This window comes from Schistocerca gregaria, chromosome 1, assembly GCF_023897955.1.
Source record: "Schistocerca gregaria isolate iqSchGreg1 chromosome 1, iqSchGreg1.2, whole genome shotgun sequence".
Lineage (NCBI taxonomy): Eukaryota > Metazoa > Arthropoda > Insecta > Orthoptera > Acrididae > Schistocerca > Schistocerca gregaria.
In genome coordinates this window covers 827,084,864-827,107,756 of record NC_064920.1, presented here as the reverse complement: position 1 = coordinate 827,107,756, position 22,893 = coordinate 827,084,864, and the positions used below count along the sequence as shown (strand labels likewise).

The following is a 22,893-nucleotide window of genomic DNA, read 5'->3' as shown; positions in this document are numbered from 1 at the left end:
TATTCTTCGTGAAGTCTGAGGGTATTTCACCTGTTTCATACATCTTGCTCACCAGATGCTGGAGTTCTCTCAAGACTGGCTCTCCCAAGGCTGTCAGTAGTACTCCCAGGGCCTTGCTTCGACTCAGGTCCTTCTGTGCTCTGTCAAACTCTTCACGCAGTACCATATCTCCCATTTCATCTACATCCTCTTCCATTCCCATAATATTGTCCTCAAGTACATCGCCCTTGCATTGACCCTCTATATACTCCTTCCACCTTTCTGCTTTCCCTTCTGTGCTTAGAACTAGGTTTCCATCTGAGCTCTTGATATTCATACAAGTGGTTCTCTTTTCTCCACAGGTCTCTTTAGTTTTCCTGTAGGCAATATCTACCTTACTCCTAGTGAGATAAGCCTCTATATCCTTACATTGGCCTCTAGCAATTCCTGCTTAGCCATTTTTCACTTCCTGTCGATCTCATTTTTGAGACGTTTGTATTCATTTTTGCCTGCTTCATTTACTGCATTTTTATATTTTCTCCTTTCATCAATTAAATTTAATATTTCTTCTGTTACCCAAGGATTTCTACTAGCCTTCGTCTTTTGACCTACTTGATCCTCTGCTGCCTTCACTACTTCATCCCTCAAAGCTACCCATTTTTCTTCTACTGTATTTCTTTCCGCAATTCCTGTCAATTATTCCCTTATGCTCTCCCTGAAGCTCTGTACAACCTCTGGTTTAGTCAGTTTATCTAGGTCCCATCTCCTTAAATTCCCACCTTTTTTCAGTTTCTTCAGTTTTAATCTACAGTTCATAACCAATAGATTGTGGTCAGAGTCCACATCTGCCCCTGGAAATGTCTTACAATTTAAAACCTGGTTCCTATACCTCTGTCTTGCCATTATACAATCTATCTGATACCTTCTAGTATCTCCAGGCTTCTTCCATGTAGACAACCTTCTTTCATGATTCTTGAGCCAAGCGTTAGCTATGATTAAGTTATGCTCTGTGTAAAATTCTACCAGGCGGCTTCCTCTCTCATTCCTTACCCCCAATCCATATTCACCTACTATGTTTCCTTCTCTCCCTTTCCCACTATCGAATTCCAGTCCCCCATGACTATTAAATTTTCGTCTGCCTGCACTATCTGAATAATTTCTTTTATCTCATCATACATTTCATCAATTTCTTTGTCACCTGCAGAGCTAGTTGGCATATTTGATTTTGTATTCATAACCCTGTATTCACCTGACCAAAAGTCTTGTTCCTCCTGCCACCGAAATTCACTAATTCCCACTGTATCTAACTTTAAACTACCCATTTCCCTTTTTAAATTTTCTAAACTACCTGCCTGATTAAGGGATCTGACATTCCACGTTCCGATCCGAAGAACGCCAGTTTTCTTTCTCCTGATAACGACGTTCTCCTGAGTAGTCCCCGACCGGAGATCTGAATGGAGGACTATTTTACCTCTGGAATATTTTACCCAAGAGGACGCTATCTTCATTTAACCATACAGTAAAGCTGCATGCCCTCGGGAAAAATTACGACTGTAGTTTCCCCTTGCTTTCAGCCGTTCGCAGTACCAGCACAGCAAGGCCGTTTTGGTTAGTGTTACAAGGCCAGATCAGTCAATCATCCAGACTGTTGCCCCTGCAACTACTGAAAAGGCTACTGCCCATCTTCATAATCACACGTTTGTCTGGCCTCTCAATAGTTACCCCTCCGTTGTGGTTGCACCTACGGTACGGCTATCTGTATCGCTGAGGCATGCAAGCCTCCCCACCAACGGCAAGGTCCATGGATCATGATACAAGAAGTAACAATATTAAAGATTGGGGCAATTTTTTTTCTAAACTCTGAGTTGAAAAATAGGCACAGCAATCTCACTAAATCTTGAATAACGTTTTATTTTCAATGATTCAGTAACATTTGATTCTGGTTATATGCCAACACTGTGGTCTTATTAAAGATTTTGAATGTCGTTTTTAGTTATTCTCTGAATCATTACAAAACCTTTCAGATACTGTGATCATTGGTACCTTAACATGTACCCAGTTCAGTGCCTTAGTTGCTTTTTCTCTGCACTTAATAATCTCTTTGCAAACGTGTCACATAATTTACTTCCTAATGTTTTCTGCACGGTCATAACTGCACCATTAAATGGCCTACGCTTATCACTTGTGTCCACACTTCAGTACCTGTCATGCTGCCCATGAGAAAATAAACATTAATGGTTTGCTCTTGCTACACACACTTATAGTACAGACCAATCTAAAAACATACTACTGCTAATAGTTATACGCATTAATCTGCGAAGAAAGGAGATTGAGAAATAAAGCCAAATTCCCATCCAGTATCACAGTCGTCAACTTTCTCGAACGTTTTAGAAAAAGTAACACACAATATGCGTCTGAACCATCTGACTAAAAGTAATACATTGTCAATGACACAGTTTCAATTTCTAAAGATTTCAGATCGGTGTCGAATCCAGGGTTTTGGTGTGACAGGGGAGGGGTCTGAGCTCACAGAAATTTTGAATCGCCATGCTATCTCCAAATTATCCGCAGTAAACACAGTTGTTTTCTTACTCTATTATAAAACCAGCTACACTAGCGAGAAAATTTTCGAGACTGTCAAGCCTGACAGCTTTGTTACAAAGTTAGCTCTTTTTAGTTTATTTACAGGTGTAGCTCTGGATGGGACTACAGCCCCATAGCCTCTCCTTTGCATTCGACTCTGGTTCAGACACTTAGAACGCTATTTACATATACAGTGAGAATAGACAATAAATTACGGGCTACTTGTATATTTTGTGATATCTACCTGAAAATTACAGTATCCTTTTGATAAATTAGAATATTACAGTGTAACAGGAAACAATAGAAAATGGTCCAAATTTTATCGCACCGGTGGGAAGCAAAGCGAAAAGTAGGGAAAAAGGAAGGTTTGGATTTAACGCCCTGTCGACAAGGAATGAAAGGGTGTCAACAGGAAAGAGCCCTGTACTCTGCTGTCAGTCATCGCCAATTAAGAACTGATTAGATGTGGTGTCCCATCTTAGGGCCCGTACTTTTTCGTGTGTATATCAATGACATTTCATCAATAATATTAGCATATGAAAGTTTATTTTGTTTGTACATGATACAAACGTTGCAATAAATAGCAAATCAATTAGAGTTTTAAAAATAACGTTTAATGAACTTTTCTTGGAGATTTATACACTTGCAATTTTTTTTTTTAAATTTTGCTTATTAATGCACCCGCGCCTGAGACTGGTGTTGACGTAATACCATATGTGTCAGTCGCCTGATGCTAAGCAGTTGGAGGGAAGCAGGAAAAGTGTACAGGTATGTTTCCCGTACCCAACATGGCTCTCAAGCTGGAGAAGCGTGTGTCAATTAGATTTTGCGTTCTTCTTGACATAACTCCATCACAAACGTTGGAAATGTTGCTGTAGACCTACAAAGAGCAACCTATAGGGAAACACAAGTTTTTGAGTGGCATAAACTATATCAGAGGGGTAAAAATGACCTTTTGGATGCTCAATGCCCTGGTAGGCCCTCAACTTCTGAGACTGAAACCAATGTCAACACAACTGATGTCACTTTGCGGGAAGACCGTCCTTTATCGTTAACAGAGATTGCAGAGATTATGAATGTATCCTACAGATCAGCTGAAGATACTGTATGAAATGTTCTAGGGTATAGAAAAATTGCAGGAAAGTGGGTTCCTTGAGTGATCAATGACATGTAAACACATGGGACCAATCCTGGCTTCATCATTATGACTCAGATACAAAACAGGGCAGCGTCCAATGGAAACATCCTTCAAGTCGAAGACCCAAAAAGGCCAAAGTTCAGCCAAGTGCAGCAACAGTCAAGCATCTTCTCTTCTTCTAAAAACATGGGATTGTGTATGGTTATGTGGTGGATAAACAACCTACTGTTACTGCGAATTACTACTGTGTTATATTGAAGGAGCTATTAAGGAGGAAAACTGCAACAAAAAGAACACATCTTGGGATGTATCGGTCTTCAGGATAATGCACCGGCTCATCGTGCCATCAAGTCTCAGGAAAGAATCACTGAGTTAGGCACTGAGGTGATGCCACATCCACCTTATTCACAGGACCTAGGCCGTTTGACTTTCATCTATTTCCTGCAGTGAAAAAGAGCTTTGAGGTCGTTATTTTCAGAGTGACCGAGAGTTAAACAATCAAATTTAGGATGTACTCAACAGATTATCGAAAAGGGGCTTCAGGGAGTGTTTTCAACATTGGGCTGAACACTGTAATCGTCGTATTGTGTCCGAGCGAGATTATTTTGAAGGTCTGTAATGGAATTGGAATGAAGGTGAGCGGTTTTTTCCACTAAATAAATAATTTCGGTAATTTTTGACACCCCTCGTAAATGGTTCCTAGCCAGGTCTTTGTCAGTAAGCTCTGAAAAGCCGTTTCACTCCAGAATATGCCTAAAATATGACGACAGGCAGCTTGATAATAAATTCAACCGGGAGGAGCATACCATAGAACTGCTGAGGTGCCTAAATAAATCTTCATTTGCAATGCAGATGTTGACTGGCATATGTGATATAAAAATAAAAGGCTAGCATATTTCGTTTACTTTCCTTCCATAAGGTCATCAGGGATCATTTTCTGGGGTAACTTATAAAGTCACGCTAAAGTTTTCCGAGTCCAAAAACATGAGTTATTTATGATGAGAACTCAAGGACAACCTGTAGAGGCCTGTTCAAACAGCAGGGTATACTGACTAGTGCTTCCCAATGCATTTGTCGTGAATAATACACTTATTTTTCAAACCAAGAGCTCTGTTCGTAGAATCAGTATTAGAAATAAGAACAATCTTCAAAAAGATTTAAAGTCACACACTTTCGTCCAGAAATGTGCCTATTATTCAGAAACACACGCTTTCAATAACTTGTCAACAGCTACAAAAAGATTAACTAGCAATAAAGTGTAGTTTAAGAGGAGCCTAAAGCATTTATTTGAGGCCAGGTCCTTCTGCTCCATCGATGAATCTCGTAGTGGAACCGACTGACATGCATATGTTATTAATAATATCAAATAATGTATTACACAAAATCTGAGTTCTGCACATTTTCATTGTAATAATATGATCAATGTAAATAAGTGTGGTAAAGTGATTTTCCTCTTTGATGATGACGGTTGTTATACCCTGAGAATTGTCATATGCATCTGATGCATTGTTCTTTAACATGTTTTGTGACGAGTTTCTTATTACCTTTAAATGAAAATATATAAGATTTTTAAACTTATTCCACATCCATGATGACTTCACTTCGGATTTGTGGAAGGTACATTAGCACATCTTTTTTTCTTTGTATATGCGAATTGTATTTTCTTGTTTTCTGGTATGTTATATATCCTTGAGAACCCCTCACTATGGATTTATGGAAAGAAAAGTACATCTAATTTCAACTAATCTAATCATAAAATAATTTATACATGACTCAAATTAAAAGAAATAGGGGAAATTATAAGACAGCATCTTTAAACATAAAATTTTAATAATTTGCTAAAAATCAAATACTGAGACATCCTTACGATGCGGCTTGAAAACACTCAGATATCGATTTTCATTACAATCAGGTAGGAGATATAAAATTTGCCCACCGTTCTGGGTACACTGTCTCACATTTATGTTACATGGATGTGTAACATTGTGCTGTTATCAATTTCCTACACGCGTACAAACTTCAATTCAATCACATAACACGAAACGTAGAAAACATTGATGATAAATGTTGAACTGCATATCTGCTCTTGCTAGTAGTATGTGAACTTAAAGAAATCCTTAAAAAAAATAGGAAACAGCACCATGATCTTTCCTGAGCTCAAAAGTGGGAGTGGAGCACGTATTAGTAAAAGTTTGACATGTTAGCTTGCTAATTTCTACATCACTAAGATCGTTATTTTTCTAGTTATGTTCTCATCAGTATGTAATCGAATGAACTTTGAAAATTCTGCACTGTTAATGAGTTGTTATTGGTATTACCGACAAATACAAAACATAGATTTGCAGCTAGACGTTCGACAACATGATGACGGCTCTAGATTCCTGAGTCTAAGAGAGTGTGGTCGTACAATAAAGCCGAAAGGCGCGAGAACGCGCAAGGAAGAAGCATTGACACATAAGGACCTTTAGAGCAATTCACGACACCCTATCACGAACAATTTAGGTCCTCATTACACTTGTAGTGATGTTGGAGTGATATAAAAGTAACTGGATACCGTTAGTATTATTAATAACAGATGAAAGAGTTGACAATATGTATAATATGCATAGGAAAAAAATCAAATTTGCTTGTGGCTACAGATAGAAACGAGGAGAAAGCTAAAATGTTTTCAGAAACAGTGGCTCTTCCTTCTGGAAGAAGAGGGGATAGAACTGAGAAAAAGCGACTGGTGAAGCTAAATGGTTAAAAAAAATTGTTCAAAAGGCTCTGAGCGCTATGGGACTTAACATCTGAAGTCATCAGTCCCCTAGAACTTAGAACTACTTAAACCTAACTAATCTAAGGACATCACACACATCCATGCCCAAGGCAGGATTCGAACCTGCGACCGTAGCGGTCGCGCGGTTCCAGACTGAAGTGCCTACAACGGCTCGGCCACAACGGCCGGCGAAGCTAAGTGATACATGATAAGTAACATAGAAGTTACTTAATGACGCTGCATCAATGAAGGCATATCTTTGCCTTTCATACCATATGATAGGTCTCTAATGACCTGAGGCCCAGGGTGACTTTCCCTATATCTTTTATCCTCATCTTCGATCCCGTCTTCTTGTCAGAAAAAGGAGTTTGCAATTTTACAACAGTTTTCGTCTGTCCGTAAGTCACCAGTTAAAGAGTAGATTTTTCCCCGCCCAGCTTACAACTACCGGTAAAGTTTTAAAAATATTATCAAAAATGGAAACACAAAGCTTTTTTTCAGATTTGTACTGACTACCTCCCATCAAAACGCTTCTCGAACTCCCTGTTTGTACTGCTAGTCCTCTCTGTATGGCGCTGTTTTTAGTGGAGACTATATATAATTACGTACATTTCAGAGCCGAAAACAATTCAGGCATCTGCCGTCATCCAGAAGGTGCGAAACTTCGTCAAGCCAACTTCTTGCCGTCTTCAGTTGTTCCTGTTGACTGATTGTCTTTCGCAAGGCTACCCACTGCCATTCCACCTGTTTGTTCCTAATAATTTGCATTGAATAGAAAGTAAGTAAACGTAAGGACGAATTCAAACAGTTTCGTTAGCACTTTTCTCCTGTAAGACGTAGTAAGTCTCTTAGAAGTGTTCTTGTAAAGAGAGGCATCACGTCGAAGCTCACTATGAGATCTCCTTTGCCCAGGCGAGCTAACAGATAGAGTGCTGATGGGCTACCCACTGTCACCAGTTGTGGCCAACCTGTTTATGGAGGCACGTGGAAACACGGCCCTGGAGTCGGCAGTCTGTAAAATCCCGTGCTTTTTTTCGATATGTAGGTGATACATTCGTAAACTGGCCGTACAGACGACATCATTTGCAAGACTGCTTGCAGCAGCTGAATTCGTTGCGCCAAAACATCAAACTCATGCTGGTCATAGAAGAAATTAATCAAATCCATTTCTGGATGTGCTAGTCAAGTGAACATCACATGGCACACCAGGACAAGGCATCTACCATAAACCGATGCACGCAGATTGTACCCGCATGCCTCCAACTTAATGATGAGAAGATGTCCTTAGTAGCCGGCTGGAGTGGCCGTGCGGTTCTAGGCGCTACAGTCTGGAGCCGAGCGACCGCTACGGTCGCAGGTTCGAATCCTGCCTCGGGCATGGATGTGTGTGATGTCCTTAGGTTAGTTAGGTTTAATTAGCACAGTAGTGCACAGAGTCCGTGGAACGCGGAACCAAGACAGTCTAGCAGCTGACCTGCAGCACCTGCAGACCATGTTCTGTACAAATGATTACAGCAACCGCCAGATACAGTGTGCCATAAGACTGAAGAAGCTGAGGTCACAGCTTGCTGAGGATGAAGCTGCGATAGCGATATCCCATATGTCGAAAACACGTCGCTGAAAATCGGAAGAATACTCAGGAAACATAACTGCAAGGGTATGTCCAGCCCACTAGCCAAGAAAAAAGCCTTGTTGAGGTCAATTAAGGATGGCCTAGGATTCTGTAAACTGTGAGTCTATCATATCCCTTGCGAATGTGAGAAAATGTATATAAGCCAGTATCTGGACAGTGCAGGAGAGACGCTTGGACCATAATCGCTGCACAGACAATGAAGAGCCAACAAAGTTCGTGATAGTACAGCATCTAAAACTACGCGGATACTCTAAAAATCACATTTAAATGCCTGGCAGAGGGTTTATCGAACAACCTTCACAATTCTCTATTACTCCTATCGCGTATAGCGCGCGGAAATAACGAACGCCTATATCTTTCCGTACGAGCTCTGATTTCTCTTGTTTTGTTGTGTTGATCGTTTCTCCCTATGTAGGTTGACGTCAATAAAATATTTTCGCATTCGGAGGAGAAAGTTGGTGATTGAAATTTCGTGAGAAGATTCCGCCGCAACGAAAAACGCCCTTGTTTTAATGGTGTCCACCCCAAATCATGTATCGTTTCAGTAACACTCTCTCCCCTATTTCGCGATAATACAAAACGTGCTGCTCTTCAGTGAACTTTTTCGGTGTAATCCGTCAGTCAGTCCCATCTGGTAAGGATCCCACACCGTGCAGTAGTATTCTAAAAGAGGACGAACAGATGTAGTGTAGGCAGTGTCTTTAGTAGATCTGTTACATTTTCTAAGTGTACTGGCAATAAAACGCAATCTTTGGTTAGCCTTACTCACAAATTTTCTACGTGTTCTTTCCAATTTAAGTTGTTCATAATAGTAATTCCTAGGTATTTAGTTGAATTTACGGCCTTTAGATTTGATTCATTTGTCGAGTAACCGAAGTATAATGGATTCCTTTTAGCACTCATGTGGGTGACCTCACACTCTTCGTTATTTAGGGTCGACTGCCAATTTTCTCACCTTACAGATATCTTTTCTAAATCGTTTTTCAATTTGTTTTGATCTTATGATGACCTTACTAGCCGATAAACGACTGCGTCATCTGCAAACAACCTGCATCTCCCATGGGCATGTCAAGGTTTATGATGGCACCAACTTGTTGCAACAGTCCAACACCTACTGGGTTGTAATCTAAAAGAGACTGCAGAAATCTGACTACATGACGAACTAATAAACAGACAGCGGTTTTCTATAAACACATGTAGTCTGCATGGAAATCCATTCCCATCATGGCAACTGAAGAGAACAAGGATGTGTCGTCGGCGCGCCATAGTGTCTCGTGTCTGTTGCTGATGGCAAAGGGACTGAAGATAACAGATCGTGTCCCATAGGTGTGCTTCCCCCACCATTGCGCCAGGTCCATACCCGGAGGCAACCGACTAGAAACCAGCGACAGAAAGGAGGGGCTATAAAGGCAGCGCCCAGCAGAAGACAGTCAGTCATCAGAAATGCCTGAAGATGGCAAGAAGTCTGCTTGCCAAAATATCGCACCTTCTAGTCGATGCTACCCAGCTGAATACCCAAGAAACATTCCTGATCTTTCTAAACCTGAAAAACAAGTCTCGTTTGGCATCGATTTCAATAAACCACTCAGTTGCACTAATCGTTAATAACATCTTTTGATATAATGGTCTTCTTGATATGACCAATAAGGAGTCACTTGCAAATAATAAAAGTCTGCCCTTTCTAAAACACCATCAGATGGAGAGGATTAACAACGAAGGTAATGAGTCTGACTACCCTTTTGATAGTTGATTATGAAAATTTTAAATAGATTAAAAAGACATTCTCACTTTCATTGGGTTTATTCTACAGTGTGATGAATGGCAGCTTGCTCTAAATGCAGAAAATTGTAAGCTAATACAGGTGAAACAATCTTGTAATGTTCAAATACAGCATTAGCAGTGAAGCCTACTCCTGATCACAGTCACTTTGATTAAACAGCTAGGCATACTGAAGTAAAGCAACATGGAATGGAATAAGTATGTAATGTCGGTTGTAGGAAAGGTGAATGGTCGACTTAAGTTTATTGGGAGAATTTTAGGAAACTGTGGATCAACTATAAAGAAGAACGCATACAAAATACGCATGGAACAAGTTTTTGAACGATGCTTAAGTGTTTGGGAGGCACACTAGGTCAGATTAAAGGCAGACATTGCTGCACTTGAGATTTGTTAGTAGCAAGTTCAGTTAAATGCGAGTATTGCGGAAATTTTACATTAATTTAAGCAGAGTCGAGGGTGCGAACAAGATATTCTTTTTGCAAAAAACTGTTGAGAAAATTTAGAAAAACAGCATACAGTCTGCAGAATGATCCAACTATCACCAAAGCCTACAGTACAAACATACAAGGCGTGTTTTTTTAAGTAAGGTCCATTTGAACATGAGTACTTCAGAAAGTACATACTTCACTCTATTTTTCGACATACACTCCTGGAAATTGAAATAAGAACACCGTGAATTCATTGTACCAGGAAGGGGAAACTTCATTGACACATTCCTGGGGTTAGATACATCACATGATCACACTGACAGAACCACAGGCACATAGACACAGACAACAGAGCATGCACAATGTCGGCACTAGTACAGTGTATATCCACCTTTCGCAGCAATGCAGGGTTCTATTCTCCCATGGAGACGATCGTAGAGATGCTGGATGTAGTCCTGTGGAATGGCTTGCCATGCCATTTCCACCTGGCGCCTCAGTTGGACCAGCGTTCATGCTGGACGTGCAGACCGCGTGAGAACACGCTTCATCCAGTCCCAAACATGCTCAATGGGGGACAGATCCGGAGATCTTGCTGGCCAGGGTAGTTAACTTACACCTTCTAGAGCACGTTGGGTGGCACGGGATACATGCGGACGTGCATTGTCCTGTTGGAACAGCAAGTTCCCTTGCCGGTCTAGGAATGGTAGAACGATGGGTTCGACGACGGTTTGGATGTACCGTGCACTATTCAGTGTCCCCTCGACGATCACCAGAGGTGTACGGCCAGTGTAGGACATCGCTCCCCACACCATGATGCCGGGTGTTGGCCCTGTGTGCCTCGGTCGTATGCAGTCCTGATTGTGGCGCTCACCTGCACGGCGCCAAACACGCATACGACCATCATTGGCACCAAGGCAGAAGCGACTCTCATCGCTGAAGACGACACGTCTCCATTCGTCCCTCCATTCACGCCTGTCGCGACACCACTGGAGGCGGGCTGCACGATGTTGGGGTGTGAGCGGAAGACGGCCTAACGGTGTGTGGGACCGTAGCCCAGCTTCATGGAGACGGTTGCGAATGGTCCTCGCCGATACCCCAGGAGCAACAGTGTTCCTAATTTGCTGGGAAGTGGCGGTGCGGTCCTACAGCACCGCGTAGGATCCTACGGTCTTGCCGTGCATCCGTGCGTCGCTGCGGTCCGGTCCCAGGTCGACGGGCACGTGCACCTTCCGCCGACCACTGGCGACAACATCGATGTACTTTGGAGACCTCACGCCCCACGTGTTGAGCAACTCAGCGGTACGTCCACCCGGCCTCCTGCATGCCCACTATATGCCCTCGCTCAAAGTCCGTCAACTGCACATACGGTTCACGTCCACGCTGTCGTGGCATGCTACCAGTGTTAAAGACTGCGATGGAGCTCCGTATGCCACGGCAAACTGGCTGACACTGACTGCGGCGGTGCACAAATGCTGCGCAGCTAGCGCCATTCGACGGCCAACACCGCGGTTCCTGGTGTGTCCGCTGTGCCGTGCGTGTGATCATTGCTTGTACAGCCCTCTCGCAGTGTCCGGAGCAAGTATGGTGAGTCTGACACACTGGTGTCAATGTGTTCTTTTCTCCATTTCCAGGAGTGTAGTTGCCAAGTTTGTTCAAACACGTATCATACCTCTCAACCAATTTTAAAATACCCTCTTCATAAAAACTTGCCACCTCCTCCACTAACCAAGAGTTCCCTGCCGTTTTCACGTCGTCGTCATCATTGTAACGGTTGCCACTGAGGTGTTGTTTGAGGTAGAGGAATACATCGTAATCACTCGGCACAAGATCAGGACTGTAGGGTGGGTGGTCTAAAGCTTCCCAGCCAAAACTGTCCAATAAATCGCGGGTCTGACCTGCAGTGTCAGGTCTTGCCTTGTCATGCAGAATGACAAAATGGTTCAAATGGCTCTGAGGACTATGGGACTTAACATCTATGGTCATCAGTCCCCTAGAATTTAGAACTACTTAAACCTAACTAACCTAAGGACAGCACACACAGCCATGCCCGAGGCAGGATTCGAACCTGCAACCGTAGCAGTCACGCGGTTCCGGACTGAGCGCCTTAACCGCGAGACCACCGCGGCTGGCTGCAGAACAACAATTCTCTTTGTCAGCATGCCACGTCTTTTGTTTTGAATCGTTCTGGGTTGGCAGTATGTTTCTGCATTGATAGTGGTTCCTCGTTGCATGAAGTCGATCAACAAAACACCATGCCTATCCCAAAACACCAACGCCATGATTTTGTGCTGGGACAGAGTCTGTTAGGCCTTCACCTTTACAGGTGAGTGTGTCCATCTCCCTTCCATACTCTGCTGCTTCAATTTGGGCGTTGTATGTGAAAGAAAAGTGAACATTGAGGTAAATGAACTGTGCAAAAAATATCACTATGTGAATCTAATAGATGTCAGTACATTAAACAGAGACATGTATACCAGTCACGGGCTACATTTGAATTACTACGGTAAACAGTTCTTGGCTGAAAAAATCTTCCATCTTGTAACCAAGAGTGACAAGAAGCACAAAAAGATTGTAGATCAGAGTACCTTGGAGAAATGGATCACTAGGAGAGATTCATCTCGCCCAACTAGAAGAAACATCAGGCAGCCTCCTCATCTGAATGATTTTTTACTGCCAAAAGCAGTAGCTACAAATTGCTCAAACAAGAAACATTTAAACTGAAGGTACGTGGTACTGTAGATTTTCCCACAAATTCTGCAATATAGATCTTTCACCAAAATGTTCAGTCCCTAAGCAATAAAGTAGAAGAACTAAATACTTTATTAATGCATGACCTAGAGGATATTTCCATAATGTCTCTTTCAGAGCACTGGCTTGATGAGAACTTAATTAAATCTGTCTGCCTACACAATTTCACTCTGACTGAGTATTATTGTAGACCTAGTGGTCACTATGGAGTTGTAGCCATATATGTAAAAGATAATATAGAGGTTACTAAAATAGATAATGTCACCTCCCTAAGTTGTGAAAACGACTTGGAGACGACAGTGATAAAAATTCTAAAATTAGGTTTGATAATAGCTACAGTGTACCGCTCTCCAACGGGAAAGTTTGAGGTATTTTTAGAAAAAATGGAAATTTTCTTAAATAAGCTGCATAAAACAAGGTGTGATTTTGTAGTATGTGGTGACTTTAACATAGATTTTCTTAGTAAATGTAAACAGAAAACAGCCCTTGGCAATCTCATTAAAACACATAACCTAACAGCCACAGTTAAAGTTGCAATGAGAATAACACCAACCAGTCAGACAGATTTAGATCAAATCCTGATTGATAAAGAGAAATTGAAGTGGTCAGTAAAAGTGTTTAACACATGATACAGTGACCACAAAGCTCAAATGCTTAGCACCACAAAGGAAGGAAAACCGGTTAAGAATAACTTACTAAAGGTCAAGAGAAGGATCTACAGGCAGAAAAGCATTGACCACTTTAACTCACTATTGCATACTGGAGACTGGTCTGATGTCTATGAAAAGCAAAATCTGAATTCGAAATTCAATATTTTTCTAGAAAAAATGATAAAGCATTTTGATACAGCCTTCCCTCTAAAAATGGCAAATATAAGAGAGAAGACAAGAGGAAATGGTTGGATTACTAAGGAAATCAGAACTTCTTGACAGAAAAAAGGGAGCTCCACAGAATCTGCAAATAAAATAATGCCACTGAGGAAATGCATACTCACTACACAACATATACTAAAATCTTACAAAAGGTCATTAAACAGGCAAAAAGAATGTACAATGATTACTACATAAATAATTCTACAAATAAAGTGAAAACTATGTGGGACATCATTAAAAAAGAAACTGGCAAAAATAAGAGAACTGAGGAGAACATTGTCTTGATACACAACAATAAAAAGATTTTTCAGCCTAGAGAAACAGCAAACATATTCAACAAATACTTCACTGGGATAGCTGAAAATTTAATAAAAACTTATTTTAGTTCAACTTGGCATCAAGTGGTACACAAGTGCAACAGTAATAAATTTTCAATGTTTGTGGACCAAGTAAGCAGGGAGGGGACACCGAAGGCTGTCAGAGAACTAAAGACAGCATACTCAGCAGGAATTGATGGTATACTGAACAGAATCCTAAAACTCTGTATCCAAAATATAATTGACCCCCTTACTCACTTATGCAACTGTTCCCTAGAGTCAGGCATCTTTCCAGATCAACTAAAACCATCAAAAGTCATCCCTATTTTCAAAGCTGGTGACAAAAATGAAGTAATAAACTATCATCCCATTACATTAACATCATGTTTCTCAAAAGTAATAGAAAAAATTATGTGTAGTAAGTTGTTAAAGTCTATAAACAAAAACAGTGTGCTATCTAATACTCAATATGGCTTTAGAAGCAAGAAATCAACGAAGACAGCAATCTATGAATGCATATCTACTGTATTAAAAACAATAGATGAAAAACAACAGGTATATTTTTGGACCTAACCAAAGCCTTTGGTATGGTAAACCGCAAAACCCTATTGAACAAGCTAGAGCACTATGGAACTAGGGGATTGGTAAATGATTGGATTCGTTCATTTCTCAGCGACCGTAAACAAAAAGTATCCATCAGACATACAGATGATAAGGCATGAATAATCACAGAATATGTATCATCAGAAAGCCCAATCACTTACGGGGTACCGCAAGGTCACTAATAGGACCCCTATTTTTCTTGTTATATATCAATGATTTGGATATACATATTGATTCCCATAAAGTAATACTATTTGCTGACGACACAACAATACTGGTAAAAGCAGCAAAAAATAAAGAAATACAAGAATAAGTAAACACAGTTACAAAACATCTAAGTAATTGTACAGCAGAAAATCAGTTGATAATAAACTACAACAAAACAATAGCCTTAAATTTCCATAACCACCAAAACACCACATTGATATATCCAGAAAAGAAATCAATCAACACCCTATTGCAAATGATTAGGCTACAAAATTTCTCAGCATCTGGATACAAAGGGACTTAAAATGGGACAAACACATAAAACAAATCAATTCCAAGCTGAGCACGGGCTGTTATCTTCTTAGAGTTCTCAAACGATGCATAAATGAACAGGCACTATTGTGTGCCTATTATGCGTACTTCAATGCCCATCTCAGGTATGGACTCATATTCTGGGGAAATTCCCCAGCAGCTCAAGGGACTTTCAGAATACAAAAAGAGCCATTAGGATTATGACAGGGAGTGATGCTCGACAGTCCTGCAAACCAATATTTAAAGCACTGAAAATACTTCCTCTACCGTGTATGTTTATTGTTGACACACTAATGTATGTAAAAAGTATATGATTGGAAATCATGGTAATACTTCAAAAAACAAAGATATACATGATTATAATACTCAAATAAAATATAACTTGCATGTACCCCCAGCCAGTACCAGTTTGTATAAGAAAGGTACACGCTATCTGGGTATTAAACTCTATAATAGGCTATCAAATAGTATAAAATCCTTACAAAATATTAGAGCTTTTGAAAGATCTGTCAGAGAATATCTACAACTTTGAATTCTCGTATCCACTTAAGCACTTTTCTTTCATTCATAACAATAACACTGGACACTACGCAAATCTGTCGATGAATTTCTGCATCAGACAGGTTCCTTGCTGACAAAAACGTATCACTGGGCGAACCTCACACACTGCGGACGAGTTGATAGTCTTAAATATTTTGAAAGCACATAAGGCCTCGCACTTCCCACACATGGGCTACAAAGACAAGAAACAATAACCTATGCTTGTATAGAAACACAGACAGTCCTTTTTTCCCTTAATTCATTTGTGAGTGGAACAGGAAAGGGAATAACTAGCAGTAGTACAAGTTAACCTACTTTTCATCATGACTATATAATGCCTTGGGGAGTACGTAATGAGTTGTGAAACTCTGTCAACAAGTTCTGGCCTCTGTGTTGGTGAATGTACTGCAATGTAATTAACCTGCAGATGGGCAACCGATGCACTGCAAATAAGAAAGATGTTGACATTGCATCAACATCGAGGGAAGGAGAACTCCCTGAGCTCAACTAATTTGCATAAAGAAACTGGCCACTGTCTTCCTAAGGCAACCTCTTGACATTCCCTTTATGACGATACAAAACGCGAATCTTGCTGATCAGATGGAAGTTTGAACTATGTTTCTCCAAATACATGTACATCAACAAGTATACTCTACAAACAAATGTTCAGTGCATTCGCTCCTATTCTATTTATGTAATCAGAGAGGGAAATGAGACTGAATAGTTGCCTCTGTACATGCTGTTTGGTCATATCTATTCTGAATATCCACATGAGAGATACCTCATGCAATGGAGGCAGTAGAATGGTTGTGCAGTATACTTTATATACCGGTACTAGTAATTTGCGCTTACCAAACAGAATTTTACAAGAACAATGTCACCTTCTTCGAGAAATTCCAACTTAACTTCTGTGAACACCTCTGTTACACTTCCTTTTGGGCTTCACTGACCTTGTATGATTCTTGAGAGAAATTACTCAGTTCTTTTGTCGTTTTCTGTCAGAATCATACCATTAATATACTTTCACATCTGTGGCAGACTTTGTTTTTAATTGCTAATCAGTTGTCAAAACATTTGGTATCTTGCTACCCGAATCTGCCATGTGCTTGTTGTTCTCACAGAGTGAAGGGTGTTGTGGTGGTGTGTTTGAGCTGGATTTGGTGCGTGAGGCCTTGCAGTCGTGTCTCAGGAGGCGGCCTTACTATGGGCGCACCGTCATCATCATCGTCGTCTTTGTCATCGTGAGCAACATCATCATACTGATTGGTATGGTAATGTTATCCTTTCTCAGCAGACTAGCTGTATATTGATAAAATATTAGTCTTTAGCTATATTTGCTTTGTTGCAGGTGAGGCAAATGTCATGTTCCTGTTCCTCAATCAAAAATTCCATTGGACCATTCAGGATGCACAGCTGTTCCAGTTCTACAATAGCGGCGTTACAGCTATAGGTGAGCTGCAACACACAGTGTTTCACTGAGTTCTTACATTTCATTATTTCACAGTCATTTGGGGTCTTTAAAAACAAGGTGATTGTGAAAAGAATGTGACTGTTCTCTTGGTTATGACACAAAACAAAAACAAAGATAAAAGATGATAATAGTTAGGGGAAAATAAGAAGAGTAATGTTACTGTGCAGCAATATACTCATCGTAGCATCATAAACACACACTTTATGACGTATTTGAAGCACGACTAAAAATTAATATCTAAGCTGCATGTGTATTTAAGGATGAGAAACTAAATTTTAAAAAATTAAAGTGCACTCTGAAAATTTTCAAGCAGCTCCCCTAAGTCAGCTTTATACTTACAGGCAGTCCTGGGAAGAACCAAACTGATAAGTCAGTGTGTTCTATTTGTGTTCAATAAATGACATTCTGGAACTTAGTGAGGTGCACTGAGATTCAGACCCTAATCCTTGTCTCCTTAGGCTATGCTCTTCAGCCAGACACACCTCACATGCTGCCTCAAGGGTGCAATACGCCAGTATCAATTTCCCAGAGTGCACACTGTGGCAATCAATACAGACGTCAGGCCACACATGCACTATGTGATCAGAAGTATCTGGATGTCTATTAGCGGACATTAATATAGGATGTGTCCACTCTTTGCCTTAGTGAGAGGTTGAAGTCTGCTGGGGACACTTCCAGTGAGATGTTTGAATGTCTGTGAATGAGTGGCAGCCAATTCTTCCTCATGAACTGAAAGATGTTCCACTGGGTTCAGTTCAAAACTCCAGTTAGGCCACTCCATTTCAATACAATCCACAAACCATATCCTCATAGGCAAGGATGGATTGTCGTGCTAATACAGTCTTCATCTCCATATTGTTCCGCTACTATGCACAGTTCACAATTCTTTAAAATTTGTCCTTATATTTCCTCATTTAGCGTTTTCTTAAATGCAATGTGGGGATCATACAATAAGAACAAAACGCATCCTTATACCATAATACCACCTCCTCTGTACTTCACTGTTAGGTCATTCCATGCTAAGTGGTCTAGGGGTTCCCACATGACCATAATTGAGGTGCATTGAAAGTGGGCCCATATTCTACTAGTGCTAAAATTAAATCTGTCGTCTTTTGTTATGTTGGATCCAATCGCTCAGTTCTCTCTGGGGAGTGCTATTATCAGACGTATTGGTGACTAGGGAGTGATATAAAGTCGAACAAACTCGAAAAACTTGATAGAAAAGGGTCAGATCTACAAATAAAACTGGTTACAAGCTTAACAAACTAACTGTCTATTACATAGGCAGGAGAAATCATGATAGTAAACTGTTGCATAACAACTGCAGCACACATCATATACCATAATAGCCTGAAGGTTTTACAACACCGTCACATTGTGTAAATAATGCGTAAGTTCACAGCAGTCTTCCTGACAGTTTTTGGAATTTATTCATGTCATAGAGAATTATTAGTACATCTTTTTATCATGGAATGCTACTGATGGGCTAGTTTAATTCCGGTTTAAGGTATGGTGTACTTTGTGTTAGTATAGTTTGCAGTTAATGTGGAACGTTCGTGTACATATAAAACATTGTATAAGTGTTTTGTTATGGTTCATGCTTTCTTAACCATGCTGGATCCTTTTAATGTGAGAAAACCAGCATCTTCATTGCCTTAGGAACCATCCCCAACAGCTGTGTGACAGCAGCCATGGGTGAAACTTTTTTCACCACATGTTCCCAAAAAAGACAAAGGTTTCTTTACACATTACCCCAAACTGATGATAAATTTATACAGGCCTAAGAGACAGAGGCCAAAACTAGAAGAGGTCTCATTTAGGATCTTAAGCTTATGTTTACTTCAAGCTACTTGAATTATTCTTTTTTCAGAATTCATTAATTTGCTGTAGAATGTCACGAGGAAATCAATAGTCTCAGCCAGATGATATCACTGATGGCAAGAAATTTTGATAAGACAGAAACCAAAAAACTACTGTTCAAATGTGATCACCTCAAATTATTAGAACCACAAAAAAGAGAAACTATTCTTTTTACTGAATTTCCATTCCATTCCATTTTTTATATAAAGAATTTTATAGAGGTGAATGCTGTAGAGATGTCTAGAAAACAAAAAAGACTACTTACTTGCAATTTTTCAGACTCAAGTTCATTTCCTAGTCATCGGGACTTTTAGTATTATCTTCCACAGAGCATACTAAACAATTGCAGAACATAATAAAAAAACATCAGATTTAATTTGAGTACTGGTACCCACACAATATGGGTGCATTTCTTTGCTTCTCCTCCTTGTTCTCTGTTTTAGGACCTTATATGCTCGCATTGCAAAACCAAAAATTGTGTCTTAGTATAGAATATGGTCTTTCTGGTGAAAAGGATGTAAAAGAGATTGCAGAAAACTTTTTTGTGAATGTGGGCTAAAAAAGGCCATTTTTTGAATTTTTAGAAAAATCGTCATGTTTGCCTTCAGTATACAAATTGTTATAAAGCAGTAAGAGAATAAAATTTTATATTCTAAGACTTTGTATCAGTGAGTTTATTACGGGCAGTTTCAAGTTTATCTCACAGTTATTGTTGGAGATAGAAGAAGCTAAACATCACATCTCTTTCTGGGGTTTATTTTTTGTACGAATTTGTTTCACCTTGTTTTTGTTAGGGCCATTTATGCTCCCATTGCAAAACCAAATACAGTTTTAGGTGGTTTAGAATAGGGTGCTTCTAATGAAAACGGATTAGAAAAATCGTCAAGTTTAATCACAATTTGTAAACTACTGGAAAGTGGTAGCAGGATGACATTTTATATTCTGAGATCTTATATTGATAAGTCATTATATGCATAGTTTTAGGTGGACCCCATAATTAGTTATGGAGATATTTAAAGCTAAACTGCACATTTTTTCAAGTGTCTGTTTTTTTGGCTCACTTTGCTTCAAGTTGTCTATACACAAAACGCCCAGGTAATCTCTTTTTATTATTTCACTTAAGAGAGAGCAAAAAGTTGTACAAGATGACTCAGTTTTGTTTCTTTCAAGAAAATATTACCAAAGATATTGTGTCTGAAAACAGCCGAAGACTCACGTGTGTACTGTTGATAGCTGCACCACGGGGTCAAACCAATGATTAAGTCTCTGAAAGTATTGAATTGATGATAATGAAATTTTAATAATGTTCACTGGGTACATATACAAAATTTCATCAAAATCTGTGACGGTCATGTGGGAACTTTTGCCAAAATTATAGCACTTGGAATGGACTGGCCCTGTTGGCACTGCACATGGTGATAGGTTATGTCCTCCAAGCATTCGCCAAACCAAAACCCTTCCATCAGATTGCCACAGGGTATAACGTGATTCATCAATAGAAATTACTTGTTTCCAGTCCTCCACTGCCCAGTGGCACAACTTTTTATGCAACTTCAACTGTCACTTAGCATTGACTAAAGACATGTGTAGCTCATATGACTTTTTATGGTCACCATCTATAATGCTCGATGGTACCTGTCTACCAGTACATGAGGTGTGCCTGGTCTTGATTCAGCTGTGGTTGTCCCTTTGCATTTCCACTTCACAGTCACGTCACCAACAGTCGGTTAGGGCAGCTTTAGAAGGGCTGAAATGCCCCCGATGGATTTGTTACTCAGGTGACATGAAATGATTAGACCACATTCAAAGTCTGTGAGCTGTCATGACTACTCATTCTGCTGTTACTGCATCTCTGCTGACTGCACCTTGCTCCCAAACTCCTTTCATACCAACAGGTCTGCTGCTCATTATGTCTAGAGGTGAGTTCCACACTGTACAGAGCTGCATGGTTACTTCTGATCAGATAGTGAATTGTCTTAGTTACTTGTATCCAAAAACGCTTCTGAGCCATGATGTAGATGCTCAACAGATTGTAAGGCATTCATGCTTAAAGGCCTCTGTGGACTACCCAGTCCCAGTCCCTTGTATGTGGTGTACTCTGAGGTGGGCTGTAGACATAATGTCCAGGTGCACTTGGTAGTGACTCCTGAGATGGAGTGAGAGAAGCTTCACAAACATGAACACAGCAGTACTGTTGATAAATGATGTACCAGCCATTTGAGGTATCAGTACTTGACAGCATCAAAGCTCCATTCATATCCACAATGAAGCCCTTGGACTGACAACATGGCCTTCACTCCAATAATTGTCTGTGGATTACACAGGTCTTCATGTGCTGGTAACAGGAATACATTGGCAGCAGAAATGTGTAGCACAGGTAAACATTAGTTTTCTTGGCAGCCATTTGCCAAACACAGGGGTGTAATAGCACAAATATAAGTACTCAAGTACAATTTCTACAAGTTCCATGGGAAATGGCCAGGAAACTAGGGTGATCTGGTCTTGACAGTGGGCAGATCTTGCCTGTCCAGAACTTGCATTCAATAAAATACCGTATGTAAATGTATAAATCTAGACATAAATATGAACAAAAGGCACAACTACAACTTCTTTGCATGCATTGTCAATAAATCAAAACCACTAAATGAATGTAAAAGTGTTTCATAAATAAATATGTGCACAAACATATATATTTCTAGCAAACAGTGTAAGACAGACAATAAATATCTTTAGTGAGTTTAACTACAGTAGACAGAAAAAAATACATAAGACCATGAAAACAAAATGCACACAATGCATAACTTAAAGAATTAAGTGATGTCTCATGCATTAGGCATCAAACAATGAGCCTGTTGGCTCCTAACAGTTGATTTATTCAACACTAATCACACCACCACACAGATTTGGGACTTTCATATACCTGTAAACTCAAGGAAATGGATTTACATGTGAAGAATATATGTCCCACTGGTCACAGAAGCGATAATAGTATGATAGAAAGAGCATTTTTTGTTTTATGAACTTGACATCCACATCTATCTACATACTGCAAAATCACCATACAGTGCATGGTAATGGTGTGGGATATCTTGTACTGCAAATAGTCATTCCCTTTCCTGTTCCACAAGTAAATGAATTGAGGAACAAACAATAGTTTATATGGCTCTTTATAAGCTCTAATTCCTCACCTTTCCTTCATAGGCCTTACATGAAATTTTCCTTGTTTGTAGTAGAATCATTCTGCAGTCAGTCTAAAATGGCAGATGTATAAACTTTCTTAATAGTGTTTTGCAAGAAGAAAGTCATCTTCTCTTATGGATTACCATTTGAGTTCAGAGAGCATTACTGTAATACTACGTGTTGGTCAAACATGCTGGTAACAAATTTAGTAGCATATCTCTGAATTGCTTCATAGTCTTCCTTTAATCCAACCTGTTGGAGATCCTACACAAACATGCTGTACTAAGAAATGGGTTGTATAAGTATTACGTACATGTACTCCTATATAGTCAAGCTGCACTTACCTAGAATTCTTCCAACAAATTGAAGTCAACCATTTGCCTTCCTTACTATTGACATTACATGCTTATTCCATTTCATATTATCTTGTAACATTATGCCTAGATATTTAAATGAGAATGTGTCAAGCAACACACCACTAATAC

General features: G+C 39.9%; 1 protein-coding gene across 1 annotated transcript in view; it reads left to right on the top strand.

Annotated features, from left to right (window-relative positions):
• Window positions 1-22,893, top strand: part of LOC126271845 (proton-coupled folate transporter-like) — a 156,327-nt gene that overhangs the window by 79,257 nt on the left and 54,177 nt on the right. Inside the window, exons 5-6 of the mRNA XM_049974184.1 lie at window positions 17,019-17,163; window positions 17,246-17,347. Coding sequence (XP_049830141.1) covers window positions 17,019-17,163; window positions 17,246-17,347 — 247 coding nt within the window. The remainder of the gene's footprint in view (window positions 1-17,018; window positions 17,164-17,245; window positions 17,348-22,893) is intronic.